This window comes from Cynocephalus volans, chromosome X (assembly GCF_027409185.1).
Source record: "Cynocephalus volans isolate mCynVol1 chromosome X, mCynVol1.pri, whole genome shotgun sequence".
NCBI lineage: Eukaryota > Metazoa > Chordata > Mammalia > Dermoptera > Cynocephalidae > Cynocephalus > Cynocephalus volans.
In genome coordinates this window covers 66171813-66191382 of record NC_084478.1, presented here as the reverse complement: position 1 = coordinate 66191382, position 19570 = coordinate 66171813, and the positions used below count along the sequence as shown (strand labels likewise).

Here is a 19570-nt window from a genome sequence, read left to right as displayed (position 1 = left end):
AACCCCATTGTAAATTGAAGAGCATCTGTACTGGGTTTGCCAACTGCCTGCAGCCCGATGCAGTTGTCTGTTCTCTTTCAAATAAAGGGCTGCAAATGCTTCAGTTTGCTCTTTATTTTCAGGTTCAAGTCAGCTAGAGGCACACAACAAAGCAGAGGATAGGAGGAGGCCCAGCCCCAAGTGAAGTGCAGGTGGGATGGGGATCTGAGGCAGCTGGCTTCTCAGGCATAGGTGGTGACATATTGAGGCCCCATGTTCCCGAAGTAGAAACGCTCCCACTCACTCATGAGCTCGAAGTGCACAGGACGGTGACAGAAATTGCAGGCAGCGACAGACACATCCTGGAGGGGCAGCCCCACCTCCGTCCAGGCTACCAACAGCTTCTCTGAAGGTGATAGGGGGAGAGAAGGGAAAGAATTGGTCAAACTAGGTCTCCTAAATCCCTGTGTCACAGAACATATGCACCAAGTTGTTGTCCCCTCAACCCTTCAAGGTGCTTTAGGGCCAGAAGTAGCATCCTCTGTTTGCTCCAGTGTGTGCCATGAATGTTACCATTTGTGAATGGGTGGTGGAATGTATTAAAGACTGGGAAGCACTCCTTCGACACAATTTGAAGCCAAACTGTCCTGGCCTGGACCACTGCCTAAGTATAGGGTGTGCTGTGGACCAGGAAGTGAATCTATCTGCTTAGAAACTCCTAGCCTGGTGAGGAAGGTGATGCTGACAGTAACCACACTGTCATCAGTGCTATGACCAGAGAGTCTGGGCTGGGGACCCAGAAGAGGGAACCTGACCCAGCTGTAGGAAATGCCTCAGGTGTGTGCTAGGGCTGTATCCTTGGTGATCTCATCTAGTTTCATGGCTTTAAGCACCATCTATATGCTGATGATTCTGGAATTTTCATATTCAGCCCAGAACTCTCTCCTGATTTCCAGACTTTGGCCTTTCCAATGGCCTTTCTGCATCTCCACCTAGATGTCTAATAATCATGTCTAACTCAACATGAACACAACTGAGCTACTCATGTCTCTATCCTCCACCAAGCCTGCTCTACTTTCAGCCTTCCGCATCTCAGGTAATGGCAATTCCAGTTGCTCAGTCAAAAATTTCAGAGCCATCCTTTATTTTTCTCTTTCTCACTCCACATTCAATCTTTCAGCAAATACCATTGGCTCCACCTTCAAAATCTGACCACTTCGCATGATCTTTATTGCTGTCATCAGGTCTGAGCCACCATAATTTTTCACCTGGAATATTACAGTAGCACCCCACTGGGTCTCCCTGCTTCCATTCTTAATCTTTTTCAGGGTATTCTGAACAAGAAGTTGGAGCAATTCTGTTAAAAACTGAGTCAGTTATGTCAGTCCTCTGCTTAGATCCTCCAGAAGGCTCTCAGAGTAAAAGCCAAAATCCTTCCAATGACCTGTAATACCCTACACAATCTGGTCCTGCATTGCCTCTATCTGCTCAATTTTTCTGTCTCCCACTTGCTTATGCTACATTCACACTCATCCTATTGTTCCTCAAATACAAAAATATATTCCTCCTGTGTTAGGGTCTTCCCTGCCTTAGGCTGTTCTCTCTACCTGGGATGCCTTTCCCTTGGATATCTGCCCGCCTATCTCCACTTACTTGAAATTCGAAGTGTCACTTCAATGATCTCTACCCTTGCCACTTTAATACTACAATCCTCCTCCAAACTAGCCCCTTCCCCCAGCTCTTCCTATCCTCCTCATCCTGCTTTATTTTTTACCATAGCACTTAGAACTCACATGCTATTTAATTTCCTTATTTTTAAAAATGGTTTTTGACTGTTCTCTTCCACTAGAATGTAAGCTCCAGAAGGGTAGGAATTTTGTGTCTGGTTTGTTTACTACTGGATACCCAGCACCTAGAGCAGTGTCTAGCTCACAGTAAATACTCAATAAATGTTTGTTAAAAGAATGAATGAAAGGATGCCTAAGTTAAGTCTAGAAGACAAGGGAAGTAAACCAGAGGAAGAGATGAGGGAGGGCATTCCAATCAGATGAGAATGGCAGCAAAGTCCCAGAGCGAAGAGAGCAGATAAAACGGAGGGAACTATAAATCATTACAGTAGCTGGAGAAATAAAATGCATGTGGGGAAGAGGTGAGGGCATAAATATCACTATGTGGAAGGCACTGAACACCATGCCAAGGAGCTTTGACTGTTCCATAGGCCAGTGGTCTCCAAATTTTGGACTATACATCCCTATCAGTACAAATGTTTTAGCATGTACCTCCAATCTCTATATGTTTATGTACTGTATACATGTATCATTGTTAGTCAGTAATGCTTAATTTCTTTTTTAAGATTAAAAAATAAACATGAAATTCTAATATTCTATTTTCTCACCCTGTGGAGGATCTTGCATACCTCATCTTGGAGGACACTGCTATAGAGTCTAGACAACAGGGAAACATGAAGAGGTGTAAGTAAGGGAGCAATATGGTCAGGTTTTTAGAAAAATCTCACTGGTGGTCAGTATGGAGAAGGGATTGGAGGAGACCAAAAGAGAAGCAGGGAAGTTAGGAAGAAATTATGTTTACATAGGTTAAAACCATTTTTAAAAATAAGGAAATTAAATAGCATTTGAGTTCTAAGTGCTTTGGGAAAAAATAAAGCAGGATGAGGAGAATAGGAAGTGCTGGGGGAAGGGGCTAGTTTGGAGGAGGATTGTAGTGTTAAAGTGGCAAGGGTAGAGATCATTGAAGTGACACTTCAAATTTGAAGTAGGTAAAGAAGTTAGGTGGGCAGATATCTAATGGAAAGATTAAAGATTAATAGATTAAAGAAGTGGCAGTGGAGAAGAGAGCAGATTTAAGAGAGATTATAGAGAATATTTGCAGGATTTCAGGATGGGTTGGCTGTGAGATTGAGGGACTGGTGATTGCCTCTCATACATCTCACATGCAAAAACCCAGCCCAAGTGGACTTTTTCTCAGTTCTCAGAGAACTGAGAGTACTGAGAATTCTATAACTGAAGCCCAAAGCAGTAGGGAGGACTGACGAAAGGTCCAGGAGTCTGAGTCATCAGCTCAGAAAGGCAGTGGTTATGCCCACGGAGGTAGAGACAGACTCCCCCAGTTCCAACCTAGTAGCTGTGTGATCTTCTACCAATGATTATATATTTTTATGCTTCAATTTCCACATGTACAAAATGGAAATGAGCATCTTTACCTCATGAGGTTGTTGTCAAAATGAGATGAGTTAATACATGTAAAGTGTTTAGGACAGTGCTTGGCACATGGTAAGTACTTAATAAATGTTAGCCAGCATTATTTAATGTTTTTGAGTGAATGAATGAATGGCACCCACCTATCTTGTCTTCCTAGAACTTTCATACTGCCTATGCTCCAGGCAAACAGAATGACTGTTGTCAGTACATGCCCTCTGCTTTCCTATCTTTAGGTCATTGCTCATGGAATTCCCTTATTCTGGAATGTCCTCTTACCATATCCACATGTACTTCAATGTGTAGCACAAGGACATCCTTACCCACAAAGCTTCTTCAATTTTACCCTTCCCACCCTCTCTAGCCATAAATGAGCTTCCTTTCTACAGCTCCTAGAACACTAGAGTTCATCACAGTGGACCAGTACCATCTTTGTCTGTCTCCTCCGCTGGACCGTCGACTGCCTACATGTCTTTCACCCAACAGGCCTGGAATGAGCACCTACTGTACACCAGGCCCTGTGCTGAAAACTGCACCCAGGAATCCAGTGAACTTTAGATGAATTGATTAAACTAGCATCTTTCAAAGCCAAATGAATCAGCTCTACAAGGGTCTTAATCCAGTTCCTGTCTTGCATTGTCTTTTTTTTTTAAAAAAAAAAAAAAAAACAATGACTGGTAAGGGGATCTTAACCATTGACTTGGTGTTGTCAGCACCACACTCTCCCAAGTGAGCTAACCGGCCATCCCTATATAGGGATCCGAACCCGTGGCCTTGGTGTTATCAGCACCACACTCTCCCAAGTGAGCCACAGCTGGCCCTTGCATTGTCTTTGTAAACTCATAGATTAACCCTCCATTCTCCCATTCCATTACTCTACATTCCAGTAACACTTGCTTACTGGTCATATATCCAAGGCTCCTTTTCACCCTTCTTCTTGCCTTTCTTCATGCTGTTTCCTCTGTTAGGCATACGTCTTTCACACCCTCTTTGTTCTCTTTGTCCAATACCACTTACCTTGCAAATCTCAGATGAGGTGCCACATCCACTAGGAAACCTATTTTGAAACCCCCAGGCTGGTCCAGGCCCCACCTTTCTGCTCCCACAACTCTCCCATGCATTGTCTTTGTTGAGCTTTGATTGCACCTTGATGTCATTGTTTGTGTCCATGGTCTCCCCAACCCAACTGGAACCCTGCAAATTTAGGGGCTGTTTCTCATTCATTTGTGACCCTAGTACAGGGGCTGGCACATAATAGATGTTCTGGAAATATTTTTTAAACTGAATGGCTTCTGTCATCTCACCTCCTTCAGATCCTGGGGCTAAGGGGAAAGGGAGTGCTGTAGGCACCCATGTTGAGGACTTACCCACAAAATCTTCCATCATCTGAGGGCTGTGGTGGGGGGAGGGTGCCAGGCGCAGTAGCTCCTCACCCCGGGGGACAGTTGGGTAGTTGATGGCCTGCACATAGATGCCATGCTTGGAGAGCAGGAGATCACAGATCTTGCTGTTGAGCGCTGCATCACCCACCTGGGCTCAGGAGAAAGGCCTGTCAGTACCTGCTGCACTGGCCCCCACCATCACTAGCTCCATTAAGCAGGTGGAGGGAACCGGATCAAGGAACATCCCTGAATTTCAGGACAGATTTTTTTCATAAGGGGCTTAGTCAGTGGCAGCTCCAGAATTTCTATCAAGGAGTTGCTAAGAGCCAGCAATCAGGTTTGATAGGGTGAGTGGAGGTGGTGCCAGAGGCCTTGTCTCCAAGCTGTTTGCAGAGCAAACACGCTGTTTTTACTTATCTGGTATGTTAATTTGGGGTGGTTCTGGGTGAGAAGATAAGCCCCCCTAAGCCACCTTTCAGGTGCTGCCACTGGATTAGTTCATAAAACAGGTATTTAAAAATACACTCTTTCAAGGTAATATTGGGTTAGTCTAAGGAACAGTGACTCTTTCTCATCCATAAAATTGTCACGAAAGTGTCCTTGCAATGCCCCGACTTACTGACTCACGCAAATGGATGTCATTTAAGAAAGAAGTAACAGTTCATTTTAAAATTTCAGAGACAGAAGTAAATTAAAGGTTACCAGAAACTTGGGGGAAGGAATAATGGGAAGTTATTGCTTAATGGGTACAGAGTTTTTGTTCAGGAGGACAAAAAAGTTTTGGAAATAGAGGTGATGGTCACACGGCATTGGGAATATAATTAATTCTACAGAACTGTATGCTTAAAAATGGTTAAAAAGGCAAATTTTATGTTATATATATTTTTTTACCACAATAAAGTAAAGTAAAAAAAAGAAAGGAAGTAGCAGTTTATTTTTAAAGGAAGTAAACACTCAAACATAGTTGGGAATCCAAAGTAGCAGCTAGTCCTGTGGCTTTTGATTTTATTTTTCTGACCATAAATACACACATATACACATACACATAAATATACACATATACAAAGCTGAAACAAATTTCTCACAAAATTTTTTCCCTTACTATTTGATGTATTCCAACATTTTCTATTCTATTTCTTCTATTGTTTTTAATGCTAGTCATAACCCACTAAACTGATTTTGTGACCTACTAGTAGTCTTGATCCACGGTTTGAAAAACACTGAATTATAGGCCATGAGTACTCAGTATTGTGAGGGTCAGGACAGTCTAATAAGCATGAGGTAATAGCTGATGCAAAAAAATTGCTTAATACAGAATGGCTGATAATTTTTCATAGAGGGGAGCAAAGCTGGCAATAAAGAGCATAGCTAACAGGAAAGCTAAGAGTTGATGACAGCAGCAGGTATGGGTTTGCTGAGAATGGAAAGGCCCCCATAAGAGATAGGTGGGGAGGGCAGAGGGCAGGGTGGGGCTCTCACCCGGATGGGGATGATGTGGCTGGGGCAGGGGATGATGGGAAGGCCCCTGTCCATTAGGAGCTGACGCATGTGTTTGACATTGCGCTGGTGGGCCCGCCTCAGGGCTTGGCCTTCCTCTCCCTTGAGCAGCCGCACAGATTCCAGAGCCCCAGAGAGCACCATGGGGGGCAGTGAAGTGGTAAAGATGAAGCCTGCAGCATAGGAGCGCACCATGTCCACCAAGTCACGGGTGCTGGCGATGTAGCCGCCCACACAGCCAAAGGCCTTGCCTGGAGATAGAGGAGAAAAATGTGCATAGACCCCATAATCAGTCCCCAGAGGAACAGGATCACACCCAAGGTAACAAGGAGGTGTACCACAGGCTGGGGCTCCAGACTGTCTTCCCAGGCCTTTGCTCATCTCTCCTGTCCATGACAAGGCAGACAGAGCTGATCATTCTGCGGCTTTGAGATAGGACTTTTAAGTGTTGCCATATGCAAGGACTAGATAGGCAGGAGCTGGGTGGGGACCTTCAGCTTGGGCCAGGGGTGGAACTGAGATGAAACTTGGATGTGGGGTGGGGAAGGGGTTTAGAAACAGCTCTCTACCTACTCAAGTTGAATTTGGCTATTTGGCTCAGCTCAGTGGTCTTTTCAAAAAACCCTCCCAGATTTTCTCAGCAACTGCGCAGTGGGATGGGGGTGGAGGGAGGGAATCCAGGACAGTAGCTTGGGACTGTGAAATCTTCCCAAACAACTCCTGGAGCTCTGCGAAGAAGTAAGGAAAGGTCTTGCAAAGGCCTCCTCTCTGGTTTGTATATAAGGGAGACGCAAGGCATTCACTCACCAAGAGTTCCAGAGACGATGTCAATCTTGTGCATAATTCCATCACGCTCCCCAATTCCAGCACCCCGGGACCCATACAGTCCTACAGCATGGACCTCATCCACGAAGGTCAGGGCCCCATACTGGTGGGCCACATCACACAACTCCTCGAGGGGACAGATGGCACCTGAGTAAAGCCAAGGGATAGAGATAAGAGATCATAACCCTTACCCACCTGCATATCTAGTGTGAAATGTTCCATCCCTACCCACTTTGGGTTGGAAGAGGGTGTTGGAGAGAGGGAGGAGGCTGTGCATCCTCATTTAGGACTATTCCAAACCTCTTTATATACATCGACTGCCTGCACCCCACCCCCACCCCAGCTATGTCTGTGTGTGTGTGTTTTCCCCAGCCTGGTATCAAGGCTTGGCTCTCTTTCTATTTTTACTTTATTCTGATGATGTCTATCTTCTTCATGGTATAGGCAGAGTTTCTACCAAAAAGATAAGAAACCATTCATTTGCAAATCTAAGGAAGTAGAATGGTCCCAACATGGTCTCCACTAGAGAAATAGTGAATTTGAACAATCTCAGTGGTAGAAATATACAAATGGGATAATTTTACTTTATTGCTAGTTGGAGGAATGTGGGTGTGGTCATGACAGTAAGTTCCTTACATATATTTAATTCTCACAGCTATTCTATAATTATATTTTTCAAATAGGGCAACGGAGACACAGAGCAATTAAGCAACTTGCCCAAGCTAGTAACTTGTCGTGCTTAGATTTGAACATGGATAATATGCTATCTGTGTGCATAACCATTACATGATGCTGATGGCACTTATGTTAGCTAAATCAAGGAATACTATGGACCCTCTCTTGTTTCAGTTGGAAAAGTGACAAGTTGAAATGAAGTGAGGACCTCTTCCCTTAAATAAATCTAGGAGATGCCCGAAACACACGATTTCTGCTTAATAGAAAGCTGTGGACACTGTTTCAGTTGGGAGAAGAAAGGAGGTAGGAGATTAAAGGTCATTTATTGCTACTAAAGCATAACAGATGGAATGGCTTTCATCATCTCTAATTCTTACAACCAGATATTTTACCTCAGGGAAATTGAGGCCCAGAGAGGTAAAGAGTTACCCAAGGTTATACAGCCAGTAAGTGTCAGAGGTGGAATTTGAACCTAGGTCTGTCTGACTTGAAAACCTGTTTTGATTCCAATGCTTCATACTAGATCTTGAAAAAAATCCCAGGCAATGGTTTGTGAAATTTTTCATTGTGGAAACCAGACACTGGTATGATTATTTGCACATGTTTCTAACGGAGGGTTTGTCATGTGAGGGAAATGGGGTTATATGTCCTAGGGTGCAAATACTCACTTTGGCTCCAATTTTCTGGGTCATCCAAGACAAATTGGGTGCTGTCTCTGAACTTTAGTTTCTTTACCTGTAAAGTGAGTATAAAGTTGCCTCCATCCTTTGGCATTTAGTAGCTGTGTGACCTCAGGCAAGTTACTCCATTTGTTTATGTCTCACTTTACTCATATTTTTATATGTATAAAAAAGTAATAACACCTACCTTAGGATTAATACATGTAAAATACCAATAATTTTGCTTGGCACATAACAAGCACTCTATAAATGTTGGCTGTTCCAATATTATCATCTTGGTTTTTGTGAGACCAATTCTACTAAACATGCACTCACAAGTATATACATACCATCCATGGAGTGAACAGTCTCAAAGGCCACAATTTTGGGTGTCTCAGAGTTGGACTTCTCTAGAAGTTTTTTCAGGTGGCCAGGGTCATTGTGCCTGAAGACAAACTTGGTTGCTCCACTGTTGCGGATACCTTGGATCATGGAAGCATGGTTGCCCGCATCTGAGTAAATCTCACACCCTGAAGAACCAGATGCATAATTCTTAAGCTCCTGTCCCAGTACTCCCACTTCAATCTTCAGATCTGACCTGGTGGGGAAAGAGAGCCAATCCTCTCATCCCTTTGAAGACCCTTCTCTGCTTCCTTCTCCTCTGGAAGCCTTTGTGACACCTCTTCCTCCTTTGGAAGAACTCCTTTGACCTGAAATTCTGACCCCTATACCCTTCCCTACAGTAATTTCTAATCACAGTTGGGCCTCTGACTGTTTTGGGGTGGAGGAAAATTTAATCTCCCAGGAAGCTTTAGAGTTTCTGTAGGACAGGGTTTAGGTTCCTTCTCCCTGACATGTAAGATCAAGACTTGGAAAGGGGTTTATCCCAGGGAATGCTTGTTGACTTGGACTAATACCAGATTCTTCCCGGTCTAGATGAAATCCCACCTCTTCTGGGTAGCATCCATCTGCTTATAGTTGCAGGGATGAATACTTATTACGCTTTCACTGTTGGAATCATAAGTTCATGGCATGTCAGAGCTGGAGGGGCTGTTAGTGACAATGGGATTCAGCTCTTTTACTGTGTAGGTGAGAAAGCTAAGGTCCAGAGAGAGGAAGGCCTTTCTCCAAAACCTGAGAAATGCAGGCTTTTTTACTGGGAAATGCTGGGAGAACAGGAGGGGTGGGTATTGGAGGAAGTTGATTTCCGGACCCTTAAAATTGCATTTGCATCAAGGATCTTATGATGTGGTCTGTCATAAGAGTAAGGGGTAACTTCTACTTGAGAAAATGAGGACAAGTAGACTGGGAGTTTCTTGAGAGCACAAACAACATCATTTTATCTTTCTGTCCCTGTTACCCAGTATAAGGCTGAGTACAGAGTAGACACTGAGTGAACATTTCTTGAATGATTAAATGAATACACAAATGACTGATTTATAAGTGAGTGAATACGTTACGAATGAATATATGTCTGAATGGAAGAGTGAGAGGAGGGGAGTCAAAAGAAGAGGCTGAAGAGATATGTAGAAGCCAGATTACTGAGAGCTTTAGAAGCTGTGATAAGGACTCAGGATTTGGTCCTAAAGGCAATAGGTACCATTAAAGGGTTTTTTGACCATGAGAGTGACAAAGATAGGTTTGCATTTTTAAAGCATCATTCTGACTGCTGTGAAGAATAGATTGTAGGAGAGCAAAGGTGAAATCAAGAAAATGATGTTGATCTAGGCTAGGATGGAGGCAGCAGAGATGGAAAGAAGTTGAATTCTACTGGTTGAGGATGAAATTTACTGAAAAAAATCCCAAAGATATTGGGTTTAGTTGGGGGTTATGGGTGATGTTGAAAAAAATTTCCAAGAAGTAGTGGTGATGTTTACAGTGTACTGAAGAATAATCAGGAGATAAGGAAGTAGATAGCAAGTATGGAGACTTCTCTCAAGCAGTTTGCCTGTTATAGAGAGGGCAATAGCTGGAGAATGATGAAGGGCTGAGGCAATGCTTTTTCTGCCTTTTTTTTTTTTTTTAGATGCAAGAGACTTGAGCATGTTTAAAGAGAGGGAGAGGCTGAAGATACAGGAAAGAGTGAGAGAGCTGATGGATCAAGGTTCCTAAGGAGGTAGAGGGGAATGAGACACAGAGTACTAGTGGATGGATTAGTCAATAAGAAAAAGGGCACCTTTTCCACTGTGATGGGAAGAGAGCGAGGAGAGGACAAGTGGGGATACTCATGAGCTTGTAGGTACTTTGTGGCTAGAACTTAAGGACATTATTGTCTGGTGTTTTTTATTTTCAGTGCAGTAGGAGATGTGGTTTTCTGTTGAAGATGGGGGTTAGAGGGAGATGTGGGAAGGCTGAGGATAATGGGGGTTTGGCAAAACTGTCCTGGAGACTTGAAGAATGACCAGGAAAACAGGAATGCTAGAGAGCATAGAGGACCCAGTAGAGGTTGGGGACCATGAATTTTTAGTGGCTTACATCTGAGCAATTGCATGAACCTAGGATTGACATAGGTAAGGTGGACATTGTATTAATCCTGTGTTGGGGCTGTGATGGAAGGATGACAAAACACATGAGTTGAGCACATTATTGGACAGAGAGTGGGAGAGTGGGTAGACGGTATCCAGTGTACATGTGAAGAGACTGGCTTTTGGCAGAAGGTGAGAATATGATTTCCAGTAAAAAAGAAAAGGATGGAGAAGAGTAGATGAACAATCAGATAGGTATATAGATTTGGTGGCAATAAATGAGGAGTTTGTGTGTGGTGGCTTCTGTTTTCTCATGAAGTAAGATATGAGGTTATTTGCTGAGTGAAGGAAGAGGTAGTCAAAGGTTTTAGAAGAGGGAAGAAGTTTTGAAAAAGCTTCTGTGGAGACATAAAAGGACTATTTATGAGTGTTGAGAGCCCAGTTGAGTTGGGAGGTGATGAATTTATGGTGTTTCCCTTCTGTGAGGTTGGGTGATGTTTCTCAGTAGTGGTCCTCAGTCTAGGTGCACAAGAGGATAATCATCCAGTGTTAAGGATATGCAAGGTGGGTAAGAAGGAAGAGCAATGGGAGCAAGTGAACTCAGAATACAAGGAAGAAGAGATGGAGGCAATGAGACAGATTGCTTTATTGCAGGACACCAGCCCTGAACAAAGCTCAGGTCTCAGGCTTACCTGGCAGGATCTTGGCCATGGTGAAGAGAGTGGAGTCATTGGCTACAAAGCAGGAGGAGAAGAGCAGGGCTGAGTCCTTCTGGTGTAGCTCAGCCAGCTCCTGCTCAAGCTCCACATGAAACTTGCTGGTACCTGAGATGTTGCGGGTGCCTCCAGCTCCAGCACCATGACGCTGCAGGGTCTCCCTGGGCAAGAGAAAACAGAGGGGAGACAAGGAGAAGAAAACACCTTTGTTAGGCACTGAGGAACTGGGTAGCTTTCCTTTCCTTGATGGGGTCAGTGATGACTTAGTGATCCTATATGAGATGTGTCCTATGTGACCAAGCAGAGAGAAGGATGGGAAGGATAAGGATACACGGGCCCTCCTTCTAGGGATGAATACTCAGGGAAAGAGGGAGAAACTAGGTTGAGCGTGAGCAGTTTGGAAGACCTAGAAGAAGCCACATACCATCTCTGGCAATACTTGTTTCACAGTTAGATTAAGAGCTCATGGAGAGTGGGCCTTGCTTTGTCTCCCATCCGTCTCCTCTATAGCACTGGACACCCAAGAGTTTAGAAAATATGGTGTATTGACTGACTTAGTTCATATCCAAGGAATAGCTATGCTGAAGGAACTTGAACAAAAGGGATCCAGGTTTCCACTGCCAGCTCTGCTTTTTCTTTCCATGTGTGGTTTTGGATCTTCTCTGGATGTGTCCCCATAGCTCATGGCCCAGACCATACTACTCACTGTGTGGCCTGCAAGACCCGAGGGTGGCGGCTCATGCCCAGGTAATCATTACTGCACCACACAGACACATCCTTTGAGGTCACAGATGACTCAGAGAAGTGTTGGGCAAAGGGGTATGCATCAGCCCAGCGGTTCACAGTCTTGAACACACGGTAGGTGTGGTCCTGTTTCTTCTCCATGATCTTGTCCCTGAAAAACTGGTCATAACCAAAGGCATGGTTTCCTGCAGGAGCAGAGATGGAAATGAAAGTAATTCATTTTAAATCCCTTCCTGGCGAGTTCATATTTTATTCATGCTGTTGATTTTGAGTTCTACAATTGTCTTTCTATGTATTCATTTATTTGCTGAGTCATTGACTTAATGGACCATATTAACTCTCCATTACTTCATTCAACCATCTCTTTGCTCAGTCACTCACTCATTCACTCAGTAATTCATTCACACATTCACTTAGGCTTCCTGTCCTTGGTGTGGTCTCATCTCTCTTCCCAGGGTTAGTATGGCAGCCTCCTTACGGGGATCACTACTTCCAGTCTCAGTGGAAGGAGTATCCACAGATTTAGTTTCTAGTCGTCTCTTTGCCACTTGCTAGTTGTATGGCCTTGAACAAGTCATGAATCTTTTCTCTTAGTTTTAATTTTCTCACTTGTAGAATGGGGCTAGTAATACTTTCCTGCAGAGTTATGAGCCTGTGATGACAAACAGCAGGTAATATATCCAAACTAACATTTGGCACTTAGTACTAGCAGTATTATTACTACTATTGTAATTGTAGTAGTAGCAGTAATAATAATAGCTAATGTTTAATTATATTATTATAGCCAGCATTTAATGAATGCCTAATATATGTAAGGCCCTCTCCCAGAAACATTATAAATATTATTTCATTTATTTCTTACAACAACCCAAAGTGGAAAGTTCTATTAGTATCTTTATTTTACAGATGCGGGAACTGAGGTTAGGTAATTTGACCAAGATCATGCAGCAAGTAAGTGTCCAGCAAGTAAGTGATTCAGAGCCCACTTCATTAACCACTACCCCTACAAAATGGGCAACCCTTTTATCAGGATAAACTAAAATAATGTACACCAAAGGGCTTATTAAACTCTAGAACTCTATACATGAGACAAATCATGACTTGCAGACAGCAACTTATATGGCTATTGGGGGTGTAAATAGGTAACATCCTTGCTGTAGGGATATTTGGAGATATGTATCAAGAGTTTTAAAAATGCACAAACCTAGAGAAATATTTGCAGCATATTTAACAGGCAAATGACTGATAAACAGAATTTATTTTTTAAAAGTCTGAAAAATTACTATGAAAAATTTCATCCCAGTAGAAAAATGGGCAAAGAATATGAACAGACAATTCAATAAATGTAGAATAAGATGCAGGGACAATAAAATTGGAAAAAAAATTTCACCTATCAGGTTGATGAAGATTTAAAAGTTTGATAATAGCAAGTGCTGGTGAGGATGTGAGAATATGGATACTTTCTCTGATAACTGGTACAGCCACTTTGGAGGGCTAATTGGCAATACTGATTAGTACTGAAAATGTGCACACCTTTACACCCCAAGAATTTCCACTTCTGAGTGTCTGTCCTAGGAAACATTTGCCTATGTGCAAAAGGTACATTCAAGGATGTTTGTTGCACCACTATTTGTAATAGAAAAAATTGGAAACAAGCAAATAGAGGAATAGCCAAATAATCCATAGTATATTTATATTACAAAATATTAGGAAGTATTGAAAAGTGAGGTAGATATATATATATATCTATTGACATGAAAGGATCTCCAAGGCATATTGTTGAATGAAGAAAAAAAAAAAGACAGAACGTTGTAGAGCAATATATATAGTAAGATATCATCAGGTTAAAAAAAAAAAAAAACACCGAAAAAGGTAATACTATACATTTTCTTTGGATACATTTATATGTAAAACCAACAGCATACAATCTAAATCGAAAGAATACAAAAAAATTAGAAACAACAACCCAAATTATAGGTGCTCAATTAACTGAATGATGTTGCATCCATACTACACAACACACTCCTACCGCTAATATTTATTATGCAGCTCTATGTTTACAGATGTAGAATGATGCTCACAACATATTAAGAGAACAAAGCAGCATAACAAACTCCGGGTGGGATAAGATCACATTTCTAATAGAAACGTGTGGTGAGGGGGTGGAGAGGTGTGTGTGTGTGTTTAGCCGTAGGAAAATATCTGGGAGAAAATATAACAAAAAGTTAATGGTGGATAATAGAACTCAGTGATTTAAATGTCCCTCTATATTTTCCTGTATCTGTTGAGAAATATTTTATAACTATCATATTCCTTTTATATTAGAAAAATAAAGCAAATTTCATTATGAAAAATGGGTATAAACACATACAAGAAGAGAGAAAAAGGCTCTCTGTGAAGGGTGAGAGTTTTTGAGGAAAGCATGGAGAAGAAATAATGGAAGTAAGCCTAATATTTAATGAGGCCTCACAACAAGTTAGAAACACTTCCATAAATGTAATTTTATTTGCTCATTGTGATGAACTGTTGAGGTAGGTATTAAAATCCCACTGAGGGGAAGTGACTTACTTGCCAAAGCACACAGATCCAACAAGTGCCAGCACTAAAATTTAAACTCAGATTCCCTTTGGTTCCAAAGCCCTTCCATGCCCTTTTTCTACTGTATCAGAAGCCCTTTTAACACTCCTTTCTTATTCTGACGCCCTTTATTTCCACCTCAGCAAACTCACCAGCCATATTGTTCTGAATCATGTGTGCGACCTTCCTTGAAATCTGCTCTGGATCCTGGGGACTGTAGAATGGCTTCCTCAGGCTGGCTGAGGCCAGGGAGCTGGGCAGGTCTGAGAGGGAGTATGGGATTAGTTGGCCATAGGAGAGGAGGGAAAACAAAAAAAGAATGTGCTGTCCTTTTTAAACTAAATGCAACATATGAAAATTCAAGTTTATAAAGTAGGGAGGCCTTCTGCAAAGAGAAGAAATCTGCAAAATGAGCTACTCATCTCCTCAAATGGATCCTATAATGTCAGGAAACCTTCCATAACGCTGTCAGGTGAATCATACTTCTCCCTACTGGGATTTTCCCTTGGGTTAGCTAACTGGGATAGCTGCCCTGGATCCTGCTCTTGGGAGGTAAATGCAGAGCAGTGCACATTACTCTTCTTCTCTGAACATCATTAAATTTCAATTTTGAATTTTTTTCCTTAATGATATCCCTAAATAGCCTATGAAAGATATCAACAGTGTAGCCATTTCTCAAATGTGATTATCTTGGGTGGTCTGCAGCAGTTGAATTGACCTGGGGCTCCACACCCTTCTAAAGGATGTATGTACTCCTAACCCTTTCTCTTTCAAGCAAATCCAGATTCTCATAGAATAAGTAGCCTTGCTTAAAAGTGGGAGCCCAGCCTGTTGGGATCAATCTAGCCACCTAGGAGAGAGGAAGCAGAGCTCCAGTGTCTAAAAGTTACAGGAACCTGGGCATGTGTGTATGTGTGTGTGTTGGGAAGGGTGTGCTTCGGAGCACAGTCTAAGATATTCTTACCATGGCTCCCCTGGAAAAGAGTGGACTTCCCATCATGGGATGTACTAGCTGCCCTTAGATTAGCCTAGCTCAGGATTGTGATGAAGGAGCTTCAAGCATTAGGAGTAAAGATTGCATACGATGGAACTTGACTCCAACCTGTCTTGAAAGCCTTCACATCCTCCTGGACTTCTGGGGCTGCCTTCTGCACAATCTTGCTCTTCCCATCCTGGAGTTCCAACAGCATAAAGGGACATTGGCCCTTGGCCCAAGATGGAGAGTCTATGCAAAGGTAAGACAGTAACTGGGGATGCATTTCTAGCCATAAGCTCAGGCCAACAATGATTACTGAGACCTATTGTATCCCAAAGCCCTATCTCAGGATATGATAGTGACACAGAGATAGATGAGTCTGGTCTCTGTGCTAGGGGAACTCCTAAGCTGCTGGAAATGGCACACACTGAAGACACATTATAAACAGAGCTGGGATGGGAGGGAGGACAGGGGCAACTGAAGTTCAGAAGAGGGAAGAGATATAACCCAGAATTAGAATTGGGCAAGGTGGAGGTCTAGGCAGGCTTTGCATAGGAGATGATGCCCAAGTTCAGTGTTGAATCAGAAGTACAAGTATGAGATACTCTGGTACAGGGTATGGAGAGGGTAGTCTGACAAGAGCGAAGACACAGAATTTTGGGACAATAGGGTTGATTCAGGAAATTTTAAGTAGTTTCAGCATGGCTGGAGTATAGTATGTGAGGGGCATGGGAGTTAGACTCTTTCTAGAGATCCTGAGTATATTTTTAGAGGCCATTTCATTCTGCCTTGACACTTTTCACATACCCCCTCTTACCTTTCCTAATGATTAGACAATGATGGCCATTATAGATTGGAACCTTGTCTCTAAGACCCAGACATTTTCCCCTTTTTGCCAACAGCCTCTCCCTACCTCCTCCAGCCTTGGTTGCCTTAAGGTGGATTTGATAACAGGTTGTTCCTTGGGTGGCCAGGATGGGACAGCGTCCCATACCAAACAGGAACTGGTGAGCCTTAACCACCTTGCCCAGGAGGCCTGTGGAGCCCCGGGCAAGCACTGGGCAGCACTGTAGCAACACAACTGCTGTCAACATCTTGAGCCTGAAGTCCTGCAGATGTAGAAGAGATGAGATTCCATCATGAAGGCCTGGACAAAAGCTAAGGGTCATTCCTGTGTTCGATCCTTTGTCTTTTGCTTCTCACCGAAAGCTTGCTGCCCTCTTCAGAGATGCTGTTATTGTCCTTCTAGGGAAAGAACTTCTTTCCCAATGTTAAAATGTAGCAATAGGGCATCAAAGAGGAAGAAATAGGAAACTGACCAGTAGGCAGGGGGGTGAAAGAAAGAGTTCCAACTGGAGGTCAGAAAGCCTGGACTGTGACTCAGATTCTGCCACTGATCCCCTCTGTGATGGTGAGGATCATTGAAGTGTGTTTGTATGTGGAAGGATGAGAGTTGACAACCCACAAACCCTTTCATCAACACTTAAGGCCAAGAAACTTTCTAAGAATATTGGCCTCAGCCAAGTGAAGATTCGGTCTGCTAATACAAACAGATGCCATTGACCAGAGCTCCTGAGGCTTGGACAAGAGTGTTTCCTGAGCAGACTCAGCCAGAGAGGGAGAAGGAGCTTGAGGCTACTGGTACCAGCTAAAGGAGATCCAGGGAACAGGAAGAAAGGATAGGCCTGAGATCCTACAGACTATGTGCCACCAGGCTAGAATTTTGCGTCTTTAAATTTGCTTCTGGCTTTTGAGTAAGCACAAATAAAGGAGGAAGTAAAAGGAGGGTTCAAAGGGGCTGGAAGACAAGGCACAAAGACTTAGTCTATGGGATAGTGAAAGAGGCAAAGGTCAATACAGAGGAGAAAGAGAGGACAGGGAGAAGATCAGAAAAAGACAAACCAAATAGTATATAATCAATAAATATTTGTTGAATTTGGGAGGAAATTAATAAATAAACAAGGTCTTAAATGGGGGAAAGAGAAGGGGAGTAGGGAAAGAGTCAGAAGAAAATAAAACTTATTAAAGATAAAAGGAGAAAAGTAGACAGAGAACAAAGGTGTGGTGGTGGTGGTAGAGTTAGAAGAACAGAAATTGATGGAGAGAAAGAGATCAAAATGAGGAGGAAAGGGGACAGGGTAGAGATGAGAACAGACATGGAGGAGAGGACTGATCCAGAAAGACAGAGGATAAGAGGATGGTGGGAAATACAGAAGAATAGGGAAAGAGACTGAGGCAAAAGAAAGGGAAAATGAAAGAGGTGGGGGGGGAGGTAGGGAAAGAGAATGCAGGGGTAGAGGCAGAGACAGACAGACAGAAGGACACAAAAGGGACATGAGAAGAGGTCAAGGAGTCAAGAGGAATATACGAAGACTCATAAAACTGAGAGCAGGAGAGGAGATAATCCAGAAGGGGCAGAGTCAGTCAGACACAAAGATAAAGGAGAAATGCTGCCAGAGACTGGGGATGGTTAAGCAACAAACAAGAGTTAGGGGAATAGGAGAATGGCCCAATTAAGGGAGATGAGAGAGAGTGGACAGAGAGAAGGGAGTAGAGAAAAATGATAAAATCAAAGGATAGAGGCAGAGAGGTGGCTGAAGTGGGAGAATGAAGGCTGGGGGGAGGTAGGGCTGAGAGATCCCAAGATAAAGACAGCAGGAGAGCAAGGAAAAAAAACAGATTGAAAGAAAAAAGGCAAATTGGAAAGTCAGTCAAAGGATGAGACAAAATAAGGAACAGTACAGTGGGAGAGATATGGGGGAATATGGGAAGACTAAGGCCCTGGAACTGCCAGGAAAGCTACTGAGTAGAATCTAACAGCACCTTCAGTATAAGGCCTTATGTTGTGAGAGACAGGTGAGGAGGAGGAACTTGTGGCCCTGACCTCACATGGCAACCTGCTTCATCTACCTCCCTTCCTGATTTCATAGAGCAAGCACTCTCTCCCTACATCACAAAACAATCTCTTCCCCTTGTTCCATCCAAGAGCATCCTCTCCTGACTCTCACAGGCTGTCACAGCAGCCTAGGTTGGTACATGGGTCCAGACCATGTGGGCCCTGAAATTGGGAAAGGCAGAAGGGCTGTTGAAATGAAATAACCCATGTTAAGCCTTTAGGATAGTGCCTGGTAGTAAGTTTTCAATAAATGTTAGCTTTCCTTATTTAAATTCCAGATCCCCAACTCCCATGCCAGACATTCTCAGACAAGTCACTTCCCCTCTCTGGGTCTAGGCTTTCATCAGCTGTCAAATGTGAGGTAATCATGCCTACCTCACATGGTAGGCAATGCATTGGATCCAGTGCCTACCTCATATCTGGAAATATGAGTTTCCCTTTCCCTGCCTGACTGTGAAGGCTAAAGCAGTTAGGGCTGAGCCTGCAGACCACAGATAAAGCTCCCAGAGTTTATCACCACTTGGGTCTTACCACTCCCCAAGCTGAGACTAGGGTGTGGGAGAGAAGAGGAGCCCCTTCCTGGAATCATGTCTGAGCATCTGGCTAGGGCTGGCCCTGGCTATTGGTGATGAGGGGAGGTAGATGGCCCAGGGAGAGGCAGGCAAGGCAGATGGTTAGGTTTCAGGCTCCTACAAACTCCTTCCCCCAACATCAACACCGATAAAAATAATAACAAAAGCATTAAGGTATGTAATGGGAAGGAAAGTCCCCAAGATTGGAGGCAAAGCCCAGCCCTGCCTTGGGATGGTGGTGGATTAAGGCCTACCCACCATGTATAAAAACAGAAGAAGTTCAACACACTCATCATCTGTAAGGGGTTTTTGGTCATGATATGCTGTGTCCTGGGAAAATATAGACTATTGCTTCAAGTTTGTTGAATTCTCAAGTTCTTTCAAGTTCTAGT

The 19570-nt window shown here is 43.2% G+C and overlaps 1 protein-coding gene across 2 annotated transcripts; it reads right to left on the bottom strand.

Annotated features, from left to right (window-relative positions):
- Positions 1-221: 221 nt before the first annotated feature.
- Positions 222-18702, bottom strand: ALAS2 (5'-aminolevulinate synthase 2). 2 transcript variants are annotated; one of them, XM_063083959.1, is made up of 10 exons: positions 18661-18702; positions 16624-16819; positions 15837-15959; positions 12120-12342; positions 11390-11574; positions 8583-8762; positions 6881-7045; positions 6056-6324; positions 4562-4724; positions 222-385 (listed from the first exon to the last, which is right to left on the bottom strand). In XM_063083959.1, exons 2-10 carry the CDS (start codon positions 16802-16804, stop codon positions 222-224), a joined length of 1653 nt encoding a protein of 550 aa, XP_062940029.1. In that variant the 5' UTR covers positions 16805-16819; positions 18661-18702. The 2 variants fall into 2 exon arrangements, with proteins under 2 accessions (XP_062940029.1, XP_062940028.1); XM_063083958.1 differs by lacking the exon at positions 18661-18702 and adding an exon at positions 14887-14997 and having other exon boundaries at positions 16624-16813.
- Between the last annotated feature and the right edge of the window lie 868 nt (positions 18703-19570).